Source organism: Carettochelys insculpta, chromosome 30 (genome assembly GCF_033958435.1).
Source record: "Carettochelys insculpta isolate YL-2023 chromosome 30, ASM3395843v1, whole genome shotgun sequence".
In the NCBI taxonomy this organism is placed as follows: Eukaryota; Metazoa; Chordata; order Testudines; family Carettochelyidae; genus Carettochelys; species Carettochelys insculpta.
The window spans coordinates 2449525-2469825 of record NC_134166.1 but is presented as its reverse complement, the minus strand read 5'-3'; the positions used below and the strand labels follow the sequence as shown (position 1 = coordinate 2469825).

General features: G+C 44.7%; 1 protein-coding gene across 1 annotated transcript; it reads left to right on the top strand.

Annotated features, from left to right (window-relative positions):
• Window positions 1-16459: 16459 nt before the first annotated feature.
• LOC142003841 (scale keratin-like) lies at window positions 16460-16846 on the top strand. Its single transcript, XM_074981148.1, has one exon. The coding sequence runs from the start codon at window positions 16460-16462 to the stop codon at window positions 16844-16846; it is 387 nt and encodes a 128-aa protein (XP_074837249.1).
• The last annotated feature ends 3455 nt before the right edge of the window (window positions 16847-20301 follow it).

The following is a 20301-nucleotide window of genomic DNA, read 5'->3' as shown; positions in this document are numbered from 1 at the left end:
ATTGATCTAGCAAATGGATCTGGGTCCCCGCTCCCACTCTCTTCACCCAAACGGCTGCCTGACCTGGAGGGCTCCCTTCCCATTCTCCCATGTGGCAGAGTCCGCATAACCCTGACAAGGCTGGGCCCAGGATTCTTGGGGTCTTGACCCCTGCAATGTTGTCCTGGTCATTTAGGTCTGGGGCTAGGATGTGCCCACTCTGAGACGCTCTCTCTTCTCTGGAGGTTTCTCTGGCCCACTGATAGTTACATAGAATTCATGCAAATCCACATTATTTATCGAGCTAAAAATAAAGACAAAATGGGAAGGTGAAAGGAAAACATGTTAGCCCCTCTGTGGCATGAGGGCATCACAGATAGGGGATCTGGAATGCCAAGGCAGTTCACAGTCTGTCCCTCACAGGGCTGAGGCCTCCTCCTCAGGTCCAGGCTACACTGCAGGGATCCTGCAAGTAAGATGCTTGCTGTGTTGGTGGCCACACTCTTCCAAGTACTAGGAGCAGGATGCTTCTTCCCAGTGTCAGCCCCACTTATCTGAGTTATGATTCTGCCCCTCCCCAAAGCTCTCAGGGTTGGGGTGTCTCCCTGGGCCAGATCTCTGCCCAGGGTCCCTTCCTGGCTCTTGCCAGCTGCTCGCTGCACCCAGCTTGGGACTGCTCCAATCCCAGCTCCAGGCTGGCAGCTGCTCTACATCCAGTGCAGCTCTTCTCACTTCTGGCTGTGGCAGCTCTCCTCCCAGCACAGCTCTGGCTTTTTTCTCTAGCACTTTTTGCCACAGCTCTGTTGCTCCCAGCTCGGCATCATTCTCAGTCAGGCAGCCCCAGCTCACACAGAGGACAGGACCCTGGGCCTCTTGACACCTTCTTAAGCCTTCCTATCCTGTCCATCAGGCTGACCTGGAGTGTAGGCCTCTCCCCATTGCCTGAGGGCTCTGGCAGTCTCTGAATCCCAGCTTCCCATCAACACTTCCCCTTTTCTTCTGGCACCGGGAGTTAGCTAACCAGAAACCTCATCTAAGATTTGGTAAGGGGTCAACAACCTCCTTCCCTGTAGTTTTTGAAGATATTGCTGGGACTGAAAGACTGACCCCATGGACCTGCCCAGTTTCCTGAACCTTCTCAAATTTCCTGGTTCATGATCTATGCCCCTTACTACAGGATCTCTCTTTTCTTGTCTTGATGGTCTCTCCATAACGAGTAGTACATCTTCATGTCACTCTCCTATTTGTGAGTCCATGATAGCTGATCAGCCTGATTCTGGAGCCGCAGGTCTCATCACAGAAGGAGCAGGTGTTGGTAGTTGTTGGAGGGGCTCAGGGCAGTTTTGATCCTCTTTTCTTCTTCTCCACCTCTCCTTGTCTGCACTGCAGTGGGATCTCTCAGACTGTGCCAGATTACCACTTTCCAATGGGGACGGTCCTGGGCAAGGATCTCTCTAAATTCCCAATTTGTAATTCAGTTCTCAAGGCTCCACTGTGGCATTTGTTATTCTCTTTTGATCCCCATGTCTGGTATTTCCCTAGCAATTTTCTATATTAAAACCCACAGATAAATAAAATCCAGGGGCAGTGGCTTGATTACATTCTTGACTGGGAAAAAGAAGAACGTGGCAGCTTTAGAATATTTCTCTCACAGGCACATGGCATTTTGAAATGTGTAAGAAGGAGAGTGAGCATGATGTTAATCATGCCAATAGCCTAAGATTTAATCTGAGAATGCTGGCCAGTTCTGCAGAGCATCCGAGTGCATCATTTGATTTCTAAAGCTCATGAGTCAACTACAGACGCTAATGCATAAGAATGAATATATTTTGTGAAATGAGAACCCACTGATGATGTAACATCATTGCTGAGTTTCCTTAAATGGAGCTGTGATGAAGTGGGGGATTTAGAGATTTCATTACTTTTGTTATGTTGCATGTATTCCCTACTGTCATGTCGTAAGCCTGTTTGTGTGCCTCAATTTCCCTAGGCACTTTATCAATACCTGGTGGGAGTTTCAAATATGATAACTTCTTGCATGTATGCAATGGCCATGTCCTTTGTAACCTGATCTGGGGAGGGAATGAAGCCAGATGACATCTTTTGCCCAGGAAGCAAAACAAAAGCTGGATAGTGGAGGACCTGGCTATTTGGCTTTGAACCAGGCTTCTGGGAGTCGGGGCAGTCTTCACTGGCTGAAGGGAAAGGGGAGAGCCAGGGCCAGGGCTCTGGGTCTGACTCCTTCTGGGCCCTCTCCCATAGTGAATTGTATTGACTCCTTCTGGTGTCTGTACTGAGAAATCTGTTCTATGGTGTATCCCCATTGGCTAATTAACCTTATTTTCAATCGGCTGGCTGAGAGTCACATCTGTCTGTGGGATAGGGAGTTTACAGGGCCAAGTGACTCCCCAGCACTACAGCTATGTCTACACTAGCACACTACGTCGAAGTAGCCTATTTTGACGTCAAACATCGAAATAGGCTACTTTGACATGTATCATCTACACATCCTCCAGGGCTGGTGTCATTGATGTTCAACGTCGAAGTAGTGATGGAGAATGTCGAAAGGAGCCTCCCTGGAAGGAAATGCAGAGCGTCCACACACACAAGTGCTCCCCGTCGAAATAAGGGGCCAGGAAAGCATTTGCAGATCATGATCGTGTCCTGCCTTAATAAGCAAGATTCAGACAGAAGATAAACTAACAGCAAAGCAAGGCTGCAAAGTTATAAAGTTATTAAAACATGCCGGTTTTAGTGAGTTCACCAAACTGAGGAAGTCAAGAAAAGTACTTAGAAAAACACTGAGCTGGGACCATAGTTCTATGTTGTTTTAGGATGCCGCAAGGATCTGGGACACTTTTGGTTCAGGAAGTGTTTGTCAATTATGAAACAACATATTCCACCCAGGAAATATTACTCTCAGTCATTATGATCACTCCCAGACTCAGTGGCATGTGCTGCTACTACACCCTCAAGGTTTCTTTCATCTGAAATCACCATGTACCATGTTCACATCCAGTATCATTCCATTTACTTCCATGAGGTGAAAAAGAAAATTCATCCGGCTTTTTTTGTTTAGTTTTGTTGTTCATAGCCAAACCCAATAAGAGCGTCTGAAAGAGATGGGTCATTACTGAAAGTTGCTATCCTGCACAGAATTGCAAGTTTATTCATTAAACCCAGTCACATACAGGTTGAACCTCTCTTGTCCGGCACCTGCAGGACCAGAGCAGTGCCAAATGAGAGAATCTGCCGGACCACAGGAGGTCAATATTTCTAGCACATTACCAACACTTCCATTGCTTACTAGGCTCTTACAAGACATTTAGAGGTAAAATATAGCTAAATAACAGCACAGAACATGAAGATCCAGGACTGGTGGCTGTAAACAAACTTTATGGGACCATGGGAAACTTGGCCACACCCTTGATAAATGATCATCCAGCTAGCAAAAATCATGCCAAATTACAGATATTGTCATTACTCAGCCATCCTTGGTATGACTTAACTGGCATTATTTCCATCTCTGGTGTGATTATTCCTGGTCTTTGTCAGGTGCATTATCCCAGAAAACCTCCACCATCCTTTAGGTAATAGATGGCGATGCAGTTCCAAGATTTTAATTCCAAATCTTTATATGACAACACACTCTTTCCTTTCAGCTCTCTCCACTTTTCTTTCCAACTCTGGAGGAAGACTGCAAAAGGTGGACCTTGGGTGTCCTGGTAGCATCTTCCTGACTTACCAGGATGATCACCTGATTCCCTGACTCCACAACAATGATAACTTGGCTGCACATCTCTTCAGAATTTTGACCCTACACAGATGTACTGTGAAGGCTTGGGAAGGATTCAGTTTAAGCATAGGTCATGTCGTGCCATGTTTTCAGGAGAGTATGGTGACCCAAAAGGTCTGGTCGGAAGTCTGGTGAACTTATTGAAAGGACATCCATGGATTTCAAAAGTATTGGGACAAACACATAGTGAAGCATTACAGTTCCTTACTATAAACATGGCAAATTAACTCTCCCATCATCCAAGGAGTTCCAAGGATAACCTCCACCTTGCCACTAATTACATTCTCATCAGCATAGATAAAGAACTAACGCGGAATCCTGGGCATGTCAGAAGATTGTACCTTTGATACACCTCAGAGACACTCTCATACTTTGATGTTAATCATAGTAGAATTAAAGAAATTCAAACAGATTTATTCCCTTGATGACACCCAGGAAGTCCGGAAAATTATTCCTAACAGGTAGTAGGTAGTCGTAGGCATCCTTCGATCCCGAGGGATCATGGGTTTGCGCCCCAGGTGGACTGATTCAAGCAGCGTCTTTTGTGGCTGTGCAATCCAATCCAGGAGTGGCAGTCCTTTCCACACTGTGAGCAGCAGTAGGCAGATGTCGCTCTGGTATCACGGGCACGGATCTTCCTGAGGGCTCTCCTGTCTTCCACTTCCTTCACCAAGGTAGTTTCATACATAAGAGCTTCCTTCACTCCCTGTTTCCAGGCATGCCTGTCTGAGGCAAGCGAATGCCAGGTGTTCACACTGATAGAGAGAGCGCTGAGGTCACGCTTGCATGTGTCCTTGTAGCACAGTTTAGGTCGCCCTTTCGACCTCTTTCCAGATGCCAGTTCGCCAAAGAGGAGGTTCTTCAGTATTCGGCCATCCGTCATGCATGAGACATGGCCCAGCCAGCGCATACGCCTCTGTTTGAGAAGGGTGAACATGGAGGCAGTGCCTGCCCTCTCAAGCACTGCGCTATTGGGGACCTTGTCCCGCCATGAGATACCTAGTATGCACCTAAGTCAGCACATGTGCTCTTCCTTTGAGCGCAAAGTCCATGTTTCACTGGTGTACAGCAGTGTGCTCAAAACACAGGCTGTGTAGACCTGCACCTTGGTGTGTACAGTGAGCTTATTGTTAGCCCATACTCTCTTCGTCAGCCTGGAGAATGTTGTGGCAGCTTTTGCAATGCGCTTGTTGATCTCGCTATCAAGAGATAAGTTGTCCGATATCATCGAGCCTAGGTACACGAACTCATGGACGACTTCCAGTTCGTAGTCTAGCACGTTGATAAATGGCTCATTACCCACTTTTTGGCCCATCACCTGGGTCTTCTTTAAGCTGATTGTGAGGCCAAATTCCATGCATGCATCCGCAAAGCGAGTTATGAGTGACTGCAGTTCCTGCTGAGTGTGAGCAGCAATAGCCGCATCGTCAGCACCCTGGTCTTCACTCTAAGCCTCGACAGTTTGAAGAGGTTGCTGTCCATTCTCATGCGGAGAGAGATGTCTTCTGTAGCAGTTCCAAAGGCATATATGAGCAAAACTGCAAAGAAGATGCCGAACAGTGTTGGAGCCAGCACACACCCCTGCTTCATTCTGCTGAGAATCTCAAAGGGTTCAGATGTGGATCCGTCGTATACGATGGTCCCCTTCATGCCTTCATGGAAGGCCCTTATAATGCCGAGCAGAGCTGGGGGACAGCCAATCTTAGCCAGAATTGTGAACAGACCTTTTCTGCTGACGAGGTCAAATGCCTTGGTCAGGTCAATGAAGGCAATATACAGAGGTTTGTTCTGCTCCCTGCACTTTTCTTGTAGTTGCCTAACTGAGAAAACCATGTCTATGGTGGACCATTCAGCTCTGAACCCACACTGAGATTCAGGGTAGACTCTCTCCGCAAGAACATTGAGCCTCTTCAGAACAACACGTGCAAATAACTTCCCCACGGTACTGAGAAGGGAGATGCCACAATAGTTGTTACAATCGCTTTTGTCACCCTTGTTCTTGTAGACAGTAACGATGTTAGCATCCCTCATATCTCGCGGTACGCTGCCTTCTCTCCAGCATTGGCAAAGTATTCCATGCAGCTCTGAAACTAAGGTACCGTTGGCGCATTTGAGGATTTCTGAGGGAATACTGTCTTTCTTTGGGGCTCTTCCAGAAGAGAGTGCTTTTAGCGCTTCGCTGAGTTCCTCCAAGGTGGGCTCAGCATCGAGTTCAGTCATGGTGGGCAGAGGCTCGATGGCATTCAGGGCTCTCTCTGCAACTACGGTCTCTCTGGTGTACAACTGTGAGTAGTGTTCCTCCCAGCGTTCCACTTGCTTGGTTCTGTCCTTCAAGACCTCGCCTGTAGCTGACTTCAGTGGGGCAGTCTTTCTTTGTGATGGACCGATGGCCTGCTTGATCCCATCGTACATTCCTCGCATGTTACCAGTGTCCTCAGCCTGCTGAATCTTGGAGCAGAGTTGGAGCCAGTAATGACTGGCACACTGCCAAGGAACCTGCTGCACTTGACTCCGAGCAGACCGGAGCACCTGCAGGTTCACCTCACTGGTAGAGGACCTGTATGCAGCCAGTGCCTGTCTCTTCTTCTCAATCAGGGGCATCAGCACTTCAGTGTGGGCTTCAAACTAATCAGCAGACTTGACTGTCTTCTTCCCAAAGGTAGATATCGCAGTATTATAGATAGCGTCCCGTAGTTGTTCTCATCTCTTGCTGGTCAGTGTCGTCCAGGCAGGGCAAGGCCTCTTCAAGTGCTTGGACAAACTTGCATACTTTTGAAGGGTTACAAGTCTTGCCAGTGTCAGTGCGCGGCCTCTCTTCCTTTTTGGAGCAAAAGAATCTTCGCAGCTGGATGTGCACTTTACTACACACGAGCAAATGGTCAGCGTCACAGTCTGTGCTGTGGTAGCTACATGTCACCCTGACATTACCTAAACAGCTGCGTTTGGTGAGGTTGAGGGCAAGCTGGTGCCAATGTTTCGATCTTGGGCGTCGCCACAAAACTTTGTGCAGGGGTTTGACGTTGAAGAAGGTATTGGTTACGCAGAGGTCATGTTGGGAGAAGAGTTCAAGGAGACACTGTCCGTTTTCATTCATCTTCCCTGTTCCAAACTGTCCCAGACAGGATGGCCAGCTGTGCTGGTCGCTGCCAACTCTGGCGTTGAAGTCGCCAAGGATGAATAGCGGCTTATGGGAAGGTACCTCACTGATGGCAATGCTAAGTTCACCATAGAACTTGTCCTTAACTTCCTAATAGGTACTGGGCTCATAAAGACCAAAAATTAAATGAAATTGCAGATTGAAATAAGCAGGACATTCTGTGAGGACTGGGAAATCATTAACTGTGATCAAAAATATTTTAATAATTAAAGAAGTAACCCAGGTAATGAAATATTTTTTGGTTCATAATCAGGTCTCAGGGCATAAAGGGTGGTTCCTATGCTTCTAGCTGCATTAAAAAAAACATATAAAAGATATTGGAACTGCAGGTTGTTTCATCCACTTCTCTTGACTTCATCCCCTTGGTGCACCTGGTAAGTCTAGTTCATTGAGATTACTCTTAATGTTGGTTAAGTGACTTAATACTGCAGTGGTATTAGGTGATGGTACAGGTTTTGGAGTAGCAAGCATCTTTCTTTGCATAACTGATTTTCTCTAGTAACAGAGAGAAAGCCGTGCTAGTCGATATACTATCAAAACAAAAAAGCACTCAAGTAGCATTTTAAAGACTAAAAAAATAGTTTATTAGGTGAGGTTTTATGGGACAGACCCACTTCTTCAGACCATAGCCATACCAGAACAGACTCAATATTTAAGGCACAGAGAACCAAAAACAGGAATCAAGGTGGACAAATCAGAAAAAAAAATAGCAAGGTGAGCAAACCAGAGAGAGTAGAGGGCTGGGGAGGGGGGAGTCAAGAATTAGATTAAGCCAAGACTAGCATTCACTTCCCTATTTTACCTGATGGCCGAGACCCAGTAAATCTTCTCAGATTATATCTATGGGATCAGATTTCAAAGAAATGACAGCTAAGGAGCACTGTAACAGGAATGTAGGTAGTTGGCAGGGCACTGTGCATGAATCTGTTTATCCAAATCCAAGTGATTAGAACATTCCACGGTATTCTGGGAGACCGATTTTCATACCCACACTCTGCTTCATTTACAACAGGGATTTCAAATTGCATGTTCCACCTCCCAGATCAGTGCCGTAACTACCAGCTTAGTGTCTTTTACTCTTTGCCTGTGCATTACCCAGTATATAGGGGCTCCATTCTTGGTTGCAGGAGATAAGAAAATACTGTGATTCATATTGTAAGTTCATATGAATCAGGAGGAATTAAGCTCTACTCCCAGTTCATCCATTGATTCACCTGGCAGTTGTAGGCTTGTCACTTCCACAGAGTCTTTACTAAGCTGACTCAGAGGTAATAGCTTTTACTTTCATGAGTGTTTGGAACCACTTAATAGTATGCATCAATAAAAAGTTGCTTTATTCTTAATGTCCTACGAAAAGCTTTTGTGAGTGGTTTCAGAAGAGTTAGGGATTTTATGGAAGTGGCCTCGAGAGAGGAGAACTAAATAGGTGAAAACATGGGATGGGGTCAGGAAAAGCATGAGACAAGAGTAGATGCCAAAAAAATGGCCAATCAAGGGTTAGCAGATGGAGAACATGTCTTGCATAGGACCCAAAGTACAATAGGAAAGTAACTAAGCGTAAGGAGGAGGAAGCCAGGATTTAGGAAAGGTTGACAGGGGATGGTTCTGAAAAAGACTAAGGTGAAGGGCTGAAGATCCTGAGGAACAAAAAGAAATAAAAGCATAAATGGAGCCGATAAGAAATGAAATTACTCTTACTGTATGACACAAGTGATAAGTCTCCTGTGTCACTGAAAATTGTGTCTTATGTTTCCTCTGCTCACCTCTGTGTGTTTCAGGTCAACAACAATCACCAAAGATGCCTACTGTGAAAGATCTGTGTATCCCACACTGCCCACCTTGTCCTGATATATGCCCAGATCCATGCGCTTATGTCTGCAATGAGCCTTGCATCAGATCATGCAGAGACTTGAGTGCAGTAGTCTATGCTCCACCGGTGGTTGTCAGATACCCTGGACCCATTCTTGCTACTTGCCCTCAAAACAGTGTCGTGGGAACCATTTTACCAACTGTGCCCGACGGTCCTGGGGGAGCAGTTGGAGCCAGTGCTGGAAGTGGTGTTGGGGTCGGTAATGGTGGATATGTAGGTGGTGCCAGTGGTAGCTTTGGTGGTGCATCTGGGAAATGGGAAAGATATGGTAGGGATTGCTATGCAAACCGCTGTGAATGCTGTCCATGGTAAACTCAGAAGAAAAATCCAAGCAACAAGAAACAGTCAGGAAATGAATGATAAGATAGAGAGATTCTCTACATTGCTAATGAGAATAAGCACCTCAAAATTGCAAGGGAGGAAGGTGGGATCAGGGGTTGTGGGACATCTTCACCTGTATAAATCAGGCCAATCTAGGCCTTCCTTCTGTTACATATTAACTGAGCATGGCTGTCTGTCTTAGTTTGCAATTTCATCTTCTGTTCATATGATGCTTTGTCCTTTCTGATGCTCAGCAATCTAAAACCAATCTCTAAAACTGTTTAATAACATGATGTTATTTTCAAGCTGTGCAACTGCAAGGAAGAAATAAGAACATGTGTGAAATCCATCACTTGGAGCTGGTAACTGGTTGTGGCTCGGATTGTAACCCTGAAAATACATTTGCTGTGCCCTGTGTTGTTTCAGTCTTTTCATGTACTGCTGCTCATTCCCATTAAACATTTACGCTGCATCATAATCTTATCCTTCTGGTTTTCCTGTGCCCACTCTGGGTAAAATTCTGCCTTGTGCTGATGGCAAAGATGAGCCCCATACACTTATCCATCCCTTTCAAACTCATAAGAAAGAAGATAATCACACACATTTTTCAGCAACGAAGGGTCCTGTGGCACCTTATAGACTAACTGAAAAGTTTTGAGCATGAGCTTTTGTGAGCACAGACTGACTTCATCAGATGCTGGCTCAAAACTATTCTGTTAATCTTTAAGGTGCCACAGGACCCTTTGTTGCTGTTACAGATCCAGACTAACATGGCTATCCCTCTGATACTTGACACATTTTTCGGTAGCCCTCTCCACAAGGTACACCTCCCTGGGACAGAATGAACACAGATAAATGCCTTTCAACTAGGATCTATTTCTAGGCTTTAAAATATTATACAGAATCATAGAATACTCCAAATTGATGGCTGGCTGGAATCTCAATGAATCATCTTTTCCAACTCCTGGTGCTGAGGAAGAACCACATACACCTAGTTCATTGACAGCAGGTGTTCATCTAAGCTGTTCTTACAACCCTCCAGTGATGGGGACTCTGCAACATCTTCTGAGAGCCTAACCTCCATGCTTGACCGTCACTGAAGACAGAACATGCAGGGTTTATATGCAACCTGAATGTCCCTTGCTGCATATTAAACCAGTTACTCCTTTTTCCTCTTTTAGTTGGCATGGAGAGCAAGTGATTACCATGCTCTCCAATAACAACCCTGAAGATATGTGAACACTGTCCTCGGGTTCGCTTTAATTTCCTTTAAACTTTTCCTTATAACTCTGGTTTTCAACAGCTTTCATCATCTTTCATCATCTTTGTAGCTCTCTTCCAGACTCTCTAGGTTGTCCACATCTTTAAATCTTAGGACAGAAGCTGGCATGGTTAACATTAACAATGAGAAGTCCTGTGGCACTTTATAGAGACTAACAGATTTTTTTGGAGCATAAGTTTTGTGGGCAAAGACCTATAAGGTGGCACAGTCCTTCTCATCGTTTCTGTGGATACAAAATAACATGGCTACCCCTCTGATAATGGCTAACATTGCTTCCCCCATCTTTATGTAATAGTTTCCATATTTTACCTAAGCACCATATGCTCTTGATGGAAATATTCTTATTTGGCCAAATTCTGGCTTTTTAAAGTCAGAGACTTAATCAATCCATCATTGCCGAATTAAAATCTTCTGAAGGTCCAACCAGAACACTCCTAGGGAACTGCAGGATGTGGAGCTAAAAAAGAGTATAGGAGGTATAACAGTGGAGCTTACAGAACTGAATAATAGATGAGGACTTTAGAGGGGAGAAATGATTTTAAAGCCATGGTCTGGGACACAGAAAACCTAAGTTCTACTTTATTGCCTCCTCCACTCACTTCCTGGGGGATATTGGGCATATCAGTGGGGGGCCACATTTTCAGAAATGCTCATCACCCAACGGACTTAACTGTACAGGATGAATCTCTCTAGTCTGCAACTCTCTGATGTAGTAATAACCGTAACCCAGCCTGATTTTTGTCACCTGGATGTCCTCTTACCATGAGTGCAACCAAGTTTCCTGTGGTCCCATGAAGTTTGTTTACAGGCCCTAATCCTGGCTCTCAGTGCTCTGTGCTGTTAGTTAGCTCTAATTGACTACCACGTGTTTTCTAAGATCCCAGTACACAGTGCAAGTGTTGGTAACGCTGGTAGACAATATTGACCTTCCATGACCCAGCACATTCTCTGATTTGGCACCGGTCAGATCCCAAGGACGCCAGACTAGAAAGGATATGGATGCACTGGCGAGGGTCCAGCAGAGGACAATCAAAATTATTAGGGGGCTGGAGCACGTGAGCTATGAGGAGAGGCTGAGGGATCTGGGCTTATTTAGTTTGCAGAAGAGTGAGGGGTGATTTGACAGCAGCCTTTAACTTCCTGAAGTGGGGCTCTAAAGAAGATGGAGAGAGGCTGTTCTCAGAAATGTCTGATGGCAGAAGAAGGAGAAATGGTCTAATGTTTCAGAGGGGGAGATGTAGGTTGGATGTTAGGAAAAACTATTTCAACAGGGGAGTGGTAAAGCACTGGAATGTGTTATCTAGTGAGGTGGTGGAATCTCCATCCCTAGAGGTTTTGAAATTCTGGCTTGACAAAGTTCTAGCTGGGATGATTTAGTTGGGATTGATCCTTCTTTGGGCAGGGGGCTGGACCTGATGACCTCCTGAGGTTCCTTCCAGCCCCAGGATTCTATAATTCTGTGCTTACAGAGGTTCAGCCTGTACTGAAAACCTTACCTTCACCTTCCCATCTGTAAAATGGAATGATAATTCTAACTCCTGTCCTCCCACTGTCATGTCTAGCTAATTTGTTAACTCTTCAGGATGGGGACAATCTCTGACTCTGAGTTTGCCTAGAGAGTGGCATGATGGAGCCTGAACACACTGTTGTCATCCTTGAGATATTAGCCTTCAAACTGTAACTATTAGGAATTATATGTGACTTTGTTCTAGTCCAAGTCTTGCTACTGAAGGGGACTATGACAACTGAATTGAGTTCTCAGCATCAATCATTTTCTTAGGTAACATGATAATAACTCTCCTTTTCATGAGGGTGTTGTGGGAATTACTGATCTCATAAAACAGCAAGAGCATAAGTTACTATGAAGGAGATAGCACATTGATATTAGTAAGACTTTTGACTGAGCCCATCACGAGATTCACATAAGCAAATTAGGTTAACATTTCTCTTGACCATATGGTTGAGATGAAATTTTGAGAATGTGGAAGCCTAGCTTGTTAAAAATCTTGACCCAAAGACTAATATGCATCCTATGTGGGAACCCATAGCTGGGAAGGATGCACAGAAGATTGTCCTGGATGCTGTTTTATGCAATATTTTCTTTAACGCCCATGTAATGATATGGAGGATAGTATCAGAGAGGTAGCCGAATTAGTCTGCATCTTCAAAAACAACAAGAAGTCCTGTGGCACCTTATAGACTAACCCATATTTTGGAGAGTAAGCTTTCATGGGCAAAGACCTGCTCCATCCACAACCCTGAAATCTTTGGAAGACACAAATCTAAGGCTGGAAGCACTTTGGTGGGCAGGATTTGAACTGATGACACACTTAAAGAGTAAGGAAATTGGTTTTGAATAAAAAAAGATGAAATTCAGTAAAGAGAAATGCAAAGTCATGTATTTAGGGAGGAAACTGTCCCACTTAAATTAATACCTGTGAGACCTTAGTTGGAGAACTGTGTCCTGTCTCAGGCGACAGATGTTTGTAGGACACATGGAGATTGTCAACAGCAAAGCTTTAAAAATAGAGAAAAAAAGAGGAAGGGTTCAAAAAGAGGAGCAGTGAGAAAAGTGTGAAGAAAACTGGGGATATTTAATCTTGAGACACCAAAAACTGAGGGATGAGCTAATAACAGTCTTCTTGTATGAAAATGACTGCTTTCGACAGGCTGCTGATCAATTGTTTCTCTGCCCACTACAAAAGGACATAATTGACCTATTTTGCAATAAGGAAATTTGAAATTATTTAATAAGGATCGGGCTCCAGAGATCAGGACCTGAGCACAGTTGAAAACAGGTTCTACGAAGTGTAAGTTTGGCCCCCAAATGACTCACTTAAACATCTTGGCCTCGTGTTTATCCTCAGATGTCTTGGTGGTTTTTACTCGAGTGATAACATCCCATTTGCAATATTCTTCCAGTCCCCTTCCTCCAAAGAGATACAAGGGTAAACTAAAGGTATGTCTACAGTATGCACCTTTTAGGCTGCATCCACATGGGCGTGTTCCGTTGACAAAACTTGCTGAGTGTCTACAAGGCTACAGCACTCTGTCAAGAGTTTGTTGACAAACTCAGCTATTTAGTTGGCAATGAATACCACCTCCGGTGACAAAAAGCAGTCAAGTAGCACTTTAAAGACTAGCAAAATGGTTTATTAGGTGAGCTTTCGTGGGACAGACCCACTTCTTCAGTGGGTCTGTCCCACGAAAGCTCACCTAGTAAACCATTTTGCTAGTCTTTAAAGTGCTACTTGACAGCTTTTTGTTTTGATAGTGTATAGACTAGCACGGCTTCCTCTTTGTTACCTCTGGTGACAGTGTTTTGTCAACAGAGTGCCTGTGTAGATGGTTCTGTCAATAGAGAGGCTTCCAGTTCTCCAGCAGCCCTGTTTGCAGAGCTTTCAGTCAATCATTCTGTTGAGAGAGGGTAGGGCAGTCTGGCTGCTCTCTGTTGACAAAGCAGCTTGCTCTTTTGAACTCCTTTTATGTGTAGACACAATCTGTTGACAGAGGTTCTGTCAAGATTTCTCTATGGACAGTGACTTCTTTTGACAGAGGTTGCCCATTGTAAACATAGTCTTAGTGACAGGATTGTAACAATACAAAACAACAGTCCGGTAGCACTTTAAAAACTAACAAAATGATTTATTAGGTGATGAGCTTTCTGAAGAAGTGGATCTGTCCCACAAAAGCTCATCATCTAATAAATCATTTTATTAGTCTTTGAAGTGCTACATGACTACTGTTTTGTTAGAATACAGAATAACACGGCTACCTTTCTGTTACTGAAGAGACTGTGTCGACACAGCCATGTCCCTAAAAGTGAGCGAGTGTGAATGCTGTTTGTTCGCACTTTTGCACACAAAGCACTCCCAACAAATGAGGTTTGCTTTCTGGGCCGGAGAGCCCTCCTGCTGAGAAAGTAGCAAACTTTGTCGTTCACAAAGGAGGCAAGTGTTTTAGCATCTATGAAAGACAAAATTTTGTTGAGGAAGTTGAAGTGTAGACACCCCCTTAGGGATGATGCTAACTCTTTGGGGGGCTTTCGGGGGAACAGATTTTAAAAGAAAACAAACACAGGAAAGTTCTTATATTAAAAAGTGATGAGGGGGACTCCTTGAGTAAGACAGGGGCCTACACAATGGTTTAATTGGCATGTTCCTAGCACCTGCTCTGGGTGAGCATCACCTTGCCTCTAATTAGGTATGAGTCTGGATTTAGGGAGTTAACATGGAGTCTTGTGCACGACAGCTGGTTCTGCCTGTGATACTCCCTGAGTCACTCTCTAATTGTGAAGTAATTTCAAGCAGAATGGTAGAAATGGAGCTAGATTTATACCTGTGTTGATACCAAGGACATTAGTAGGAGGATACCAGGAAGAGATCTTGCCCATAAAAATTTAAGATGAAAGGAACCAGAGGGTGTATTCTTCATGTCACTCTATGCTGGGCTGAGAATTGAGTAACCAATTAGCCATGATCAAAGCCATGACACCAATTAGAGGAATTTGCCAGGCAAGAAAATATTTTGTTGGCTAATAAGCAGATTTCAGTGCACAAGTGCTGTGTCCTTTGCATCTCATTGGATAAGAAAATGTATAAAAGAACTTGGAGCTGGAGGTTGTGCTATCCACTTTTCTGGTCTCCATCTCCTTGGTGATCCAGGTAAGAGTATGTGGCTCAATTTTCTCTAGTTTCTTCTTTAGTGATGGTTTTAACTATGGACTTAATGCTGCAAATGTACTCTGGCTTCAGAGCTTTGGGAGCAGGGAGTAGATCTGTAAGAGACTTCCTATTGTTCAACAGTTGTGCACTGTGGTGGACTCTGTCTTAAAAATGTCAGGTTGGGATTGTTATGTAGCATTGGGAACCTGCACTCATTAACACTGGAACTGGGAATTAGGTAGGGAAATTCCTTAGAGAATAATGACAAATCTCAGCTTTGTGATACTTTGATAACAGATTGTGCTACTCAAACTCTTGATGCATACATATATATATACTGCTAGCTCCACAGTTAACTTTACTGGAGTCACAAAGAGTTAGTTGGGCTGATCTTATTCAAAATGTCAATATTCATGTTTTATTGTTACTGCTTTAACACAGTGTCACCCAAAGCCCACTTAAGTGTCAGCAACAGCAGCTTAGTGTCTTTTACAGTTTACATGTACAGAGTCCGGTAAATGAGAAAAAGTTGGGGCAGATATGGCACCTATGACAAACAGACCTACTTAACATCTCTTACCATATATTGTGTGCGTCTACACTAGCCGGCTACTTTGAAGTAGCCAGCACAACTTCGAAAGAGCATGCGTCGTGTCTACACGTGCTGTGTGCTATTTCGATGTTGAAATCGACGTTACACAGCAAGATGTCGAAATTGCTATTCCCATCGGCAGATGGGAATAGCACCCTACTTCGATGTTCAACGTCAAAGTAGGGCGTGTGTAGACGATCCACATCCCGCTACTTTGAAATAGTGGGGTCCTCCATGACGGCCATCAGCTGAGGAGTTGAGAGATGCTCTGTCCAGTCCCTGCGGGGCTCTGTGGTCACCACGTGCAGCAGCCCTTAGCCCAGGGCTTCTGGCTGCTGCTGCTGCTGCTGCTGCAGCAGCTGGAGGTCCATGCTGCGTGCACAGGGTCTGCAAGCGGTTCTTGGCTCTGAGGATCTCGTGCTCTGCAGGCCGAGTGTGTCTGGGAGAGGCCCGTTAAGGGAGCGGCTTGAGGCTTTGCTGGCCCCTTATTTCGACGGGGAGCACTTGTGTGTGTGGACGCTCCGCATTTCCTTCCGGGGCGGCTCCTTTTGACGTTCTCCGTCACTACTTCGACGTTGAACATCGATGGCACCGGACGTGGAGGACGTGTAGACGATACGTGTCGATGTAGCCTATTTCGATGTCCTTACTTCGAAACAGGCTACTTCGAAGTAGTGTGCTAGTATAGATGTAGCCATTATGACCTCTGAATTGCCTATTTCACTATGAATTCCGTGTAACAGTGTGCACTCTGCTGCCTACTCTGTTTTTTCCTCAGGTTTACCACAATCCCTAAAGATGTCTTGCTCCAGAGATCTATGCTGCCCTCGTCTGCCATATTATCCCGACATCTGCCCAGATCCATATGTTGATGCCAGAAATGAGCCTTGTGTGACATCTTGCGGAGACTCAAGTGCAGTGGTCTACCCTCCACCAGTGGTTGTGAAATTCCCAGGACCAATTCTTGCTACCTGCCCTCAAGACAGCATCGTGGGAACCACCTTACCCAATTTACCCTATGGCTATGGGGGATCCTCCGGCAGTGGTGGTTTTGGTGGCTCATTTGGTTCTGGGAGTGTTTATGGAGGTAGCTCTGGTGGTGGTTATGGAGGCTTATACAGCTATGGGAGGAGATATGGGAGGAACTGCTATTCTTACCGTTTTGGAGGTTGTGGGCCATGTTAAATCCAGAGGCAAGTTCCACTTACCAAGAAAGGAAATGAAGGACAAGATAGGAATTCCCCACACAGCTAATGGAAAAGGAGCACCTGCTACTACACTTTAAATCAATGGGGGTAGAATCACACCTCTCTAGGCCTCCTTTTTCTTCTATACGCCCTTAGCTTTATGGTCTCTATGGTTGTAATGCTTAATCTTATGCGTATATTGTGCTGTGTCCTATTGGATGCTGAACAGTATACAAGTAATTTAATTTGACAGCAAATTATCTTGTCTAAAATGTGTCACCCTGGAGACATGGACTGTTTGTAGCTCTTATTGTAACGCAGAAAAAAAACATTCTTTGTACTCTGCATTAACTCATTGTGTAAGTGCCAAGTCTGACGCTTATTTGCATTAAACCTTATGTAGCATCATCTTGTTGGTCTTCTGGTTTTGTTTTCTTCTCCATTCTCTCTTTTCCTCCATAAATGGGGTGGCGGGGGGGTGAGCAGGGGAATTATTCCCTTGTTACTCATGTGTCAGACAGGATTGAAATAAATAAATGATTTGTCAAAAAGAGGACTTTCTCAGATCTGGATTTGTCAAGAAAGCTGCACAAGGGGCAGAATGCACTGCTGGTGTCCTGGAGACATTAGAGTTCAAATATAAGTAATAAGACTATTATGAATTAGGCTTGGCTCATTTCTACTCTTTCCCCTGGAGTGGCCTCAGGCAACTGAATTGAGCTGTGATCATCAGTTGTCATTTTCTTACATTAGACAATAATAACTACCTGTTTCTTATGAGTGTTGTGGTAATTACAGGTCTCTTAAAGCAGTGTAACTCTAGTAGCTGTGAAGGAAATAGGCAGCTGTTTTGCTCATTTCCAATTCTGTAAACAGAAGTATTAGGAGCTACAGGGCAGAAATACTGGAAATATGGATTTTCTCTGTTATTTACAGTACCAGCTGTATCTCAATTCCCCAGAGCTCAGGGGCATGTATCCTCCTCCTCATCCCAATTCAAATCTTAAAGAAATGTTGACTCTTCAATAAATTCATACATCCAAAATTGTGCCCAATTGTACCAGGACATATATCATGTGAAAAAACTAAAATATTGTTCTCAAGATCACACTGATGTGGATTCAGCAGCTATATGCCAGTACAATCTTGTGAGGTTAAAGGTAACTGCCACAACTCATGCCCACAAGCACACTTGTGCATCAAGATAAATTTTCAGGTCAAGCCAAATTGTGTTTGGCTTTGCACATGTTCCAACATTTCTACAACACAAAGAAAGACTAAATAGACCCTTGGTCTATCATAACCTGAACCAAAGGGGTTTGAGATGCATGTAGCTAACTTCCAGGCATGGGAATGCTTTCTAGCTGCAGAGGAGAGACTCATACCATACTACAGCTGGAAGAGACCTCAGGAGGTCATAGAGTCCTGCCCCCTGCCCAAAGCAGGATCAATCTCAACTAAATCATCCCAGCCAGGACTTTGCAAAGCTGGGACTTAAAAACCTCTAGGGATAGAGATTCCACCACCTCTTTAGGTAAGACTCATACCTTAGCCCAGTTCCAAGCTTCCTCTATTTAATTGTGAGAGGCACAAGGCGCATGTCATCCATGCCGGAAAAATAAATCCAACTAAAGCTGGTCAATGCCCCACACTTTTGGTAGGTCAAGGGGAAGAAGACTGAGCCAAGTATTACATACAGTGAGACTGAAGAGGAGGTATTGATCTGACCAAGACTACACCAGGAATCTCTGACCAGAGCCAAGGTTAAGATTATCAAAACGACTAGTGATTTGAGATGCCTCACATCTTGGGAGTTTGAAGTTTGACACTTTGACTTTTTTTCTGATATTTCTCTAACATATCTCTCCTTCCACAATGGGATTACCAGGAATGTTTAAATGTCCAAAACTGAGGTACCCCAAAACACAGGCACTTTCAGAATTTCAGAGTTCTACTAGATATAGTGGATAGATCTAAGGCTTGGCTTTGCCCTGACTCTGATATGAGACTCGGGCCAGGCTTCTGTTCTAGTTCAAGATGGGGATGGACGCATGTTCTGGTCTTGTCCAGTGAGCAGCAAAATGGGGCCCTGAACACGCTGCTGTCTGATATGCTGGAGATATTAGAATCCGTTTTTTGAGGGATGAGTCTATTTCTCAGTAGGACATCAGTAAGGACAGTCAGTTATGCTGGAACACTTCTTCGGGTGTGGGTGCTGAGCTGAACCTCCAACCTTATCTCTGTCTGCACCCCTCACCGCACCCTAGAACTGTGGGCATCTCTGCATGCACAGTCCCACTGGCTGAGCCACTGGGAAAAGGGCTGGGGGCCAAGTGAAGCCCTGAAAATCTCCCATGCCTGTCTGGTGGCTGAGTGAAATACTGGGGAGGCAACAGTACCCACAGACTGCGAGTGAGACCAGCCTCTGGGCGTCCCACTTGTAGAGCCCCCTGGAACCTGCAATTCAGCAGGACACAGTGCAGGCAATCAAGCCTCCGGGCAACAACAGGCAGTGGCCTCTGTGGAAGATGGAGAAGCCGTCTTTGGGCACCCAGAAGAGGGAGGACACTGCGCAGAAGGGGTGAGGCTGGGGGATCACTAGCCCTCAGTGCTGTCTGAACTGCAGCATACCCTATCCCCAGGCAAGTGACTGGTTCTACTGTATTTGCATAGGCATCTCAGGATCCACACATTGAGAAATAACATTTTCAAATGTGAACAAAGGGCCTTCTTTTCTATTGCCCCCAACTTAGAACTTCTGGGCAACATGGGTGCAAAAGAATATCAGAGCGGAGCCCAAGAACTACATCTGGAGCAAATCTGAAAAGGCAACAGAGATTCAGCTCCGCACCTTTTATAGCTGCAGTTATCTCAAGAGTAAAGTTGTATATCCAGAAAGCAAAGTCTCCTTCTCTAATCAGACCTGGCCAAGACCTTGGATGCAATATACAACCAATTGTGGGCCTCAGACATTAGCGGGAAAGATGGGGACCAAATGGAGAAAGTTGAGAGGCAAGCTACATGAAGCAAGGTTTAGAAAATCAAAACTACAAGGAAAGACTGAAGAAAAGTGAACATGTTTAGTTCTGAGAACCCAAAAACTGATGAGGGGGAGGGGAAACCCAGTAACTTTGTTCTCTTCTGTTCAGGGCTGTTATTAAAAGTAGGGTGATCAATTGTTCACCAAGTCCACTACCCGTAAAACAAGGAATTACTAGTTTAATCTGCAACAAAGGAGATTTAGGATAGATATACACATAAACTTACCAGTGATAAAGGTGTAAAATCACTGATTTTAGGCGTTCAAGAAAAATTACTCAATCACCAGCCCTGGAAAAATTTAGGAAGAGGATACACAAACACCTGTAAGGAATGGTCTGGGTGTACTCAGCCCTGTTTTGTCCTGGAGGGCAGGACTGCGTGACCTATCAAGGTCTCTTCCAACCCTATATT

Bases quoted from the DNA above. Each gene is read 5' to 3' on its own strand.
- LOC142003841 (XM_074981148.1), top strand. From the start codon at position 16,460: ATGTCTTGCTCCAGAGATCTATGCTGCCCTCGTCTGCCATATTATCCC.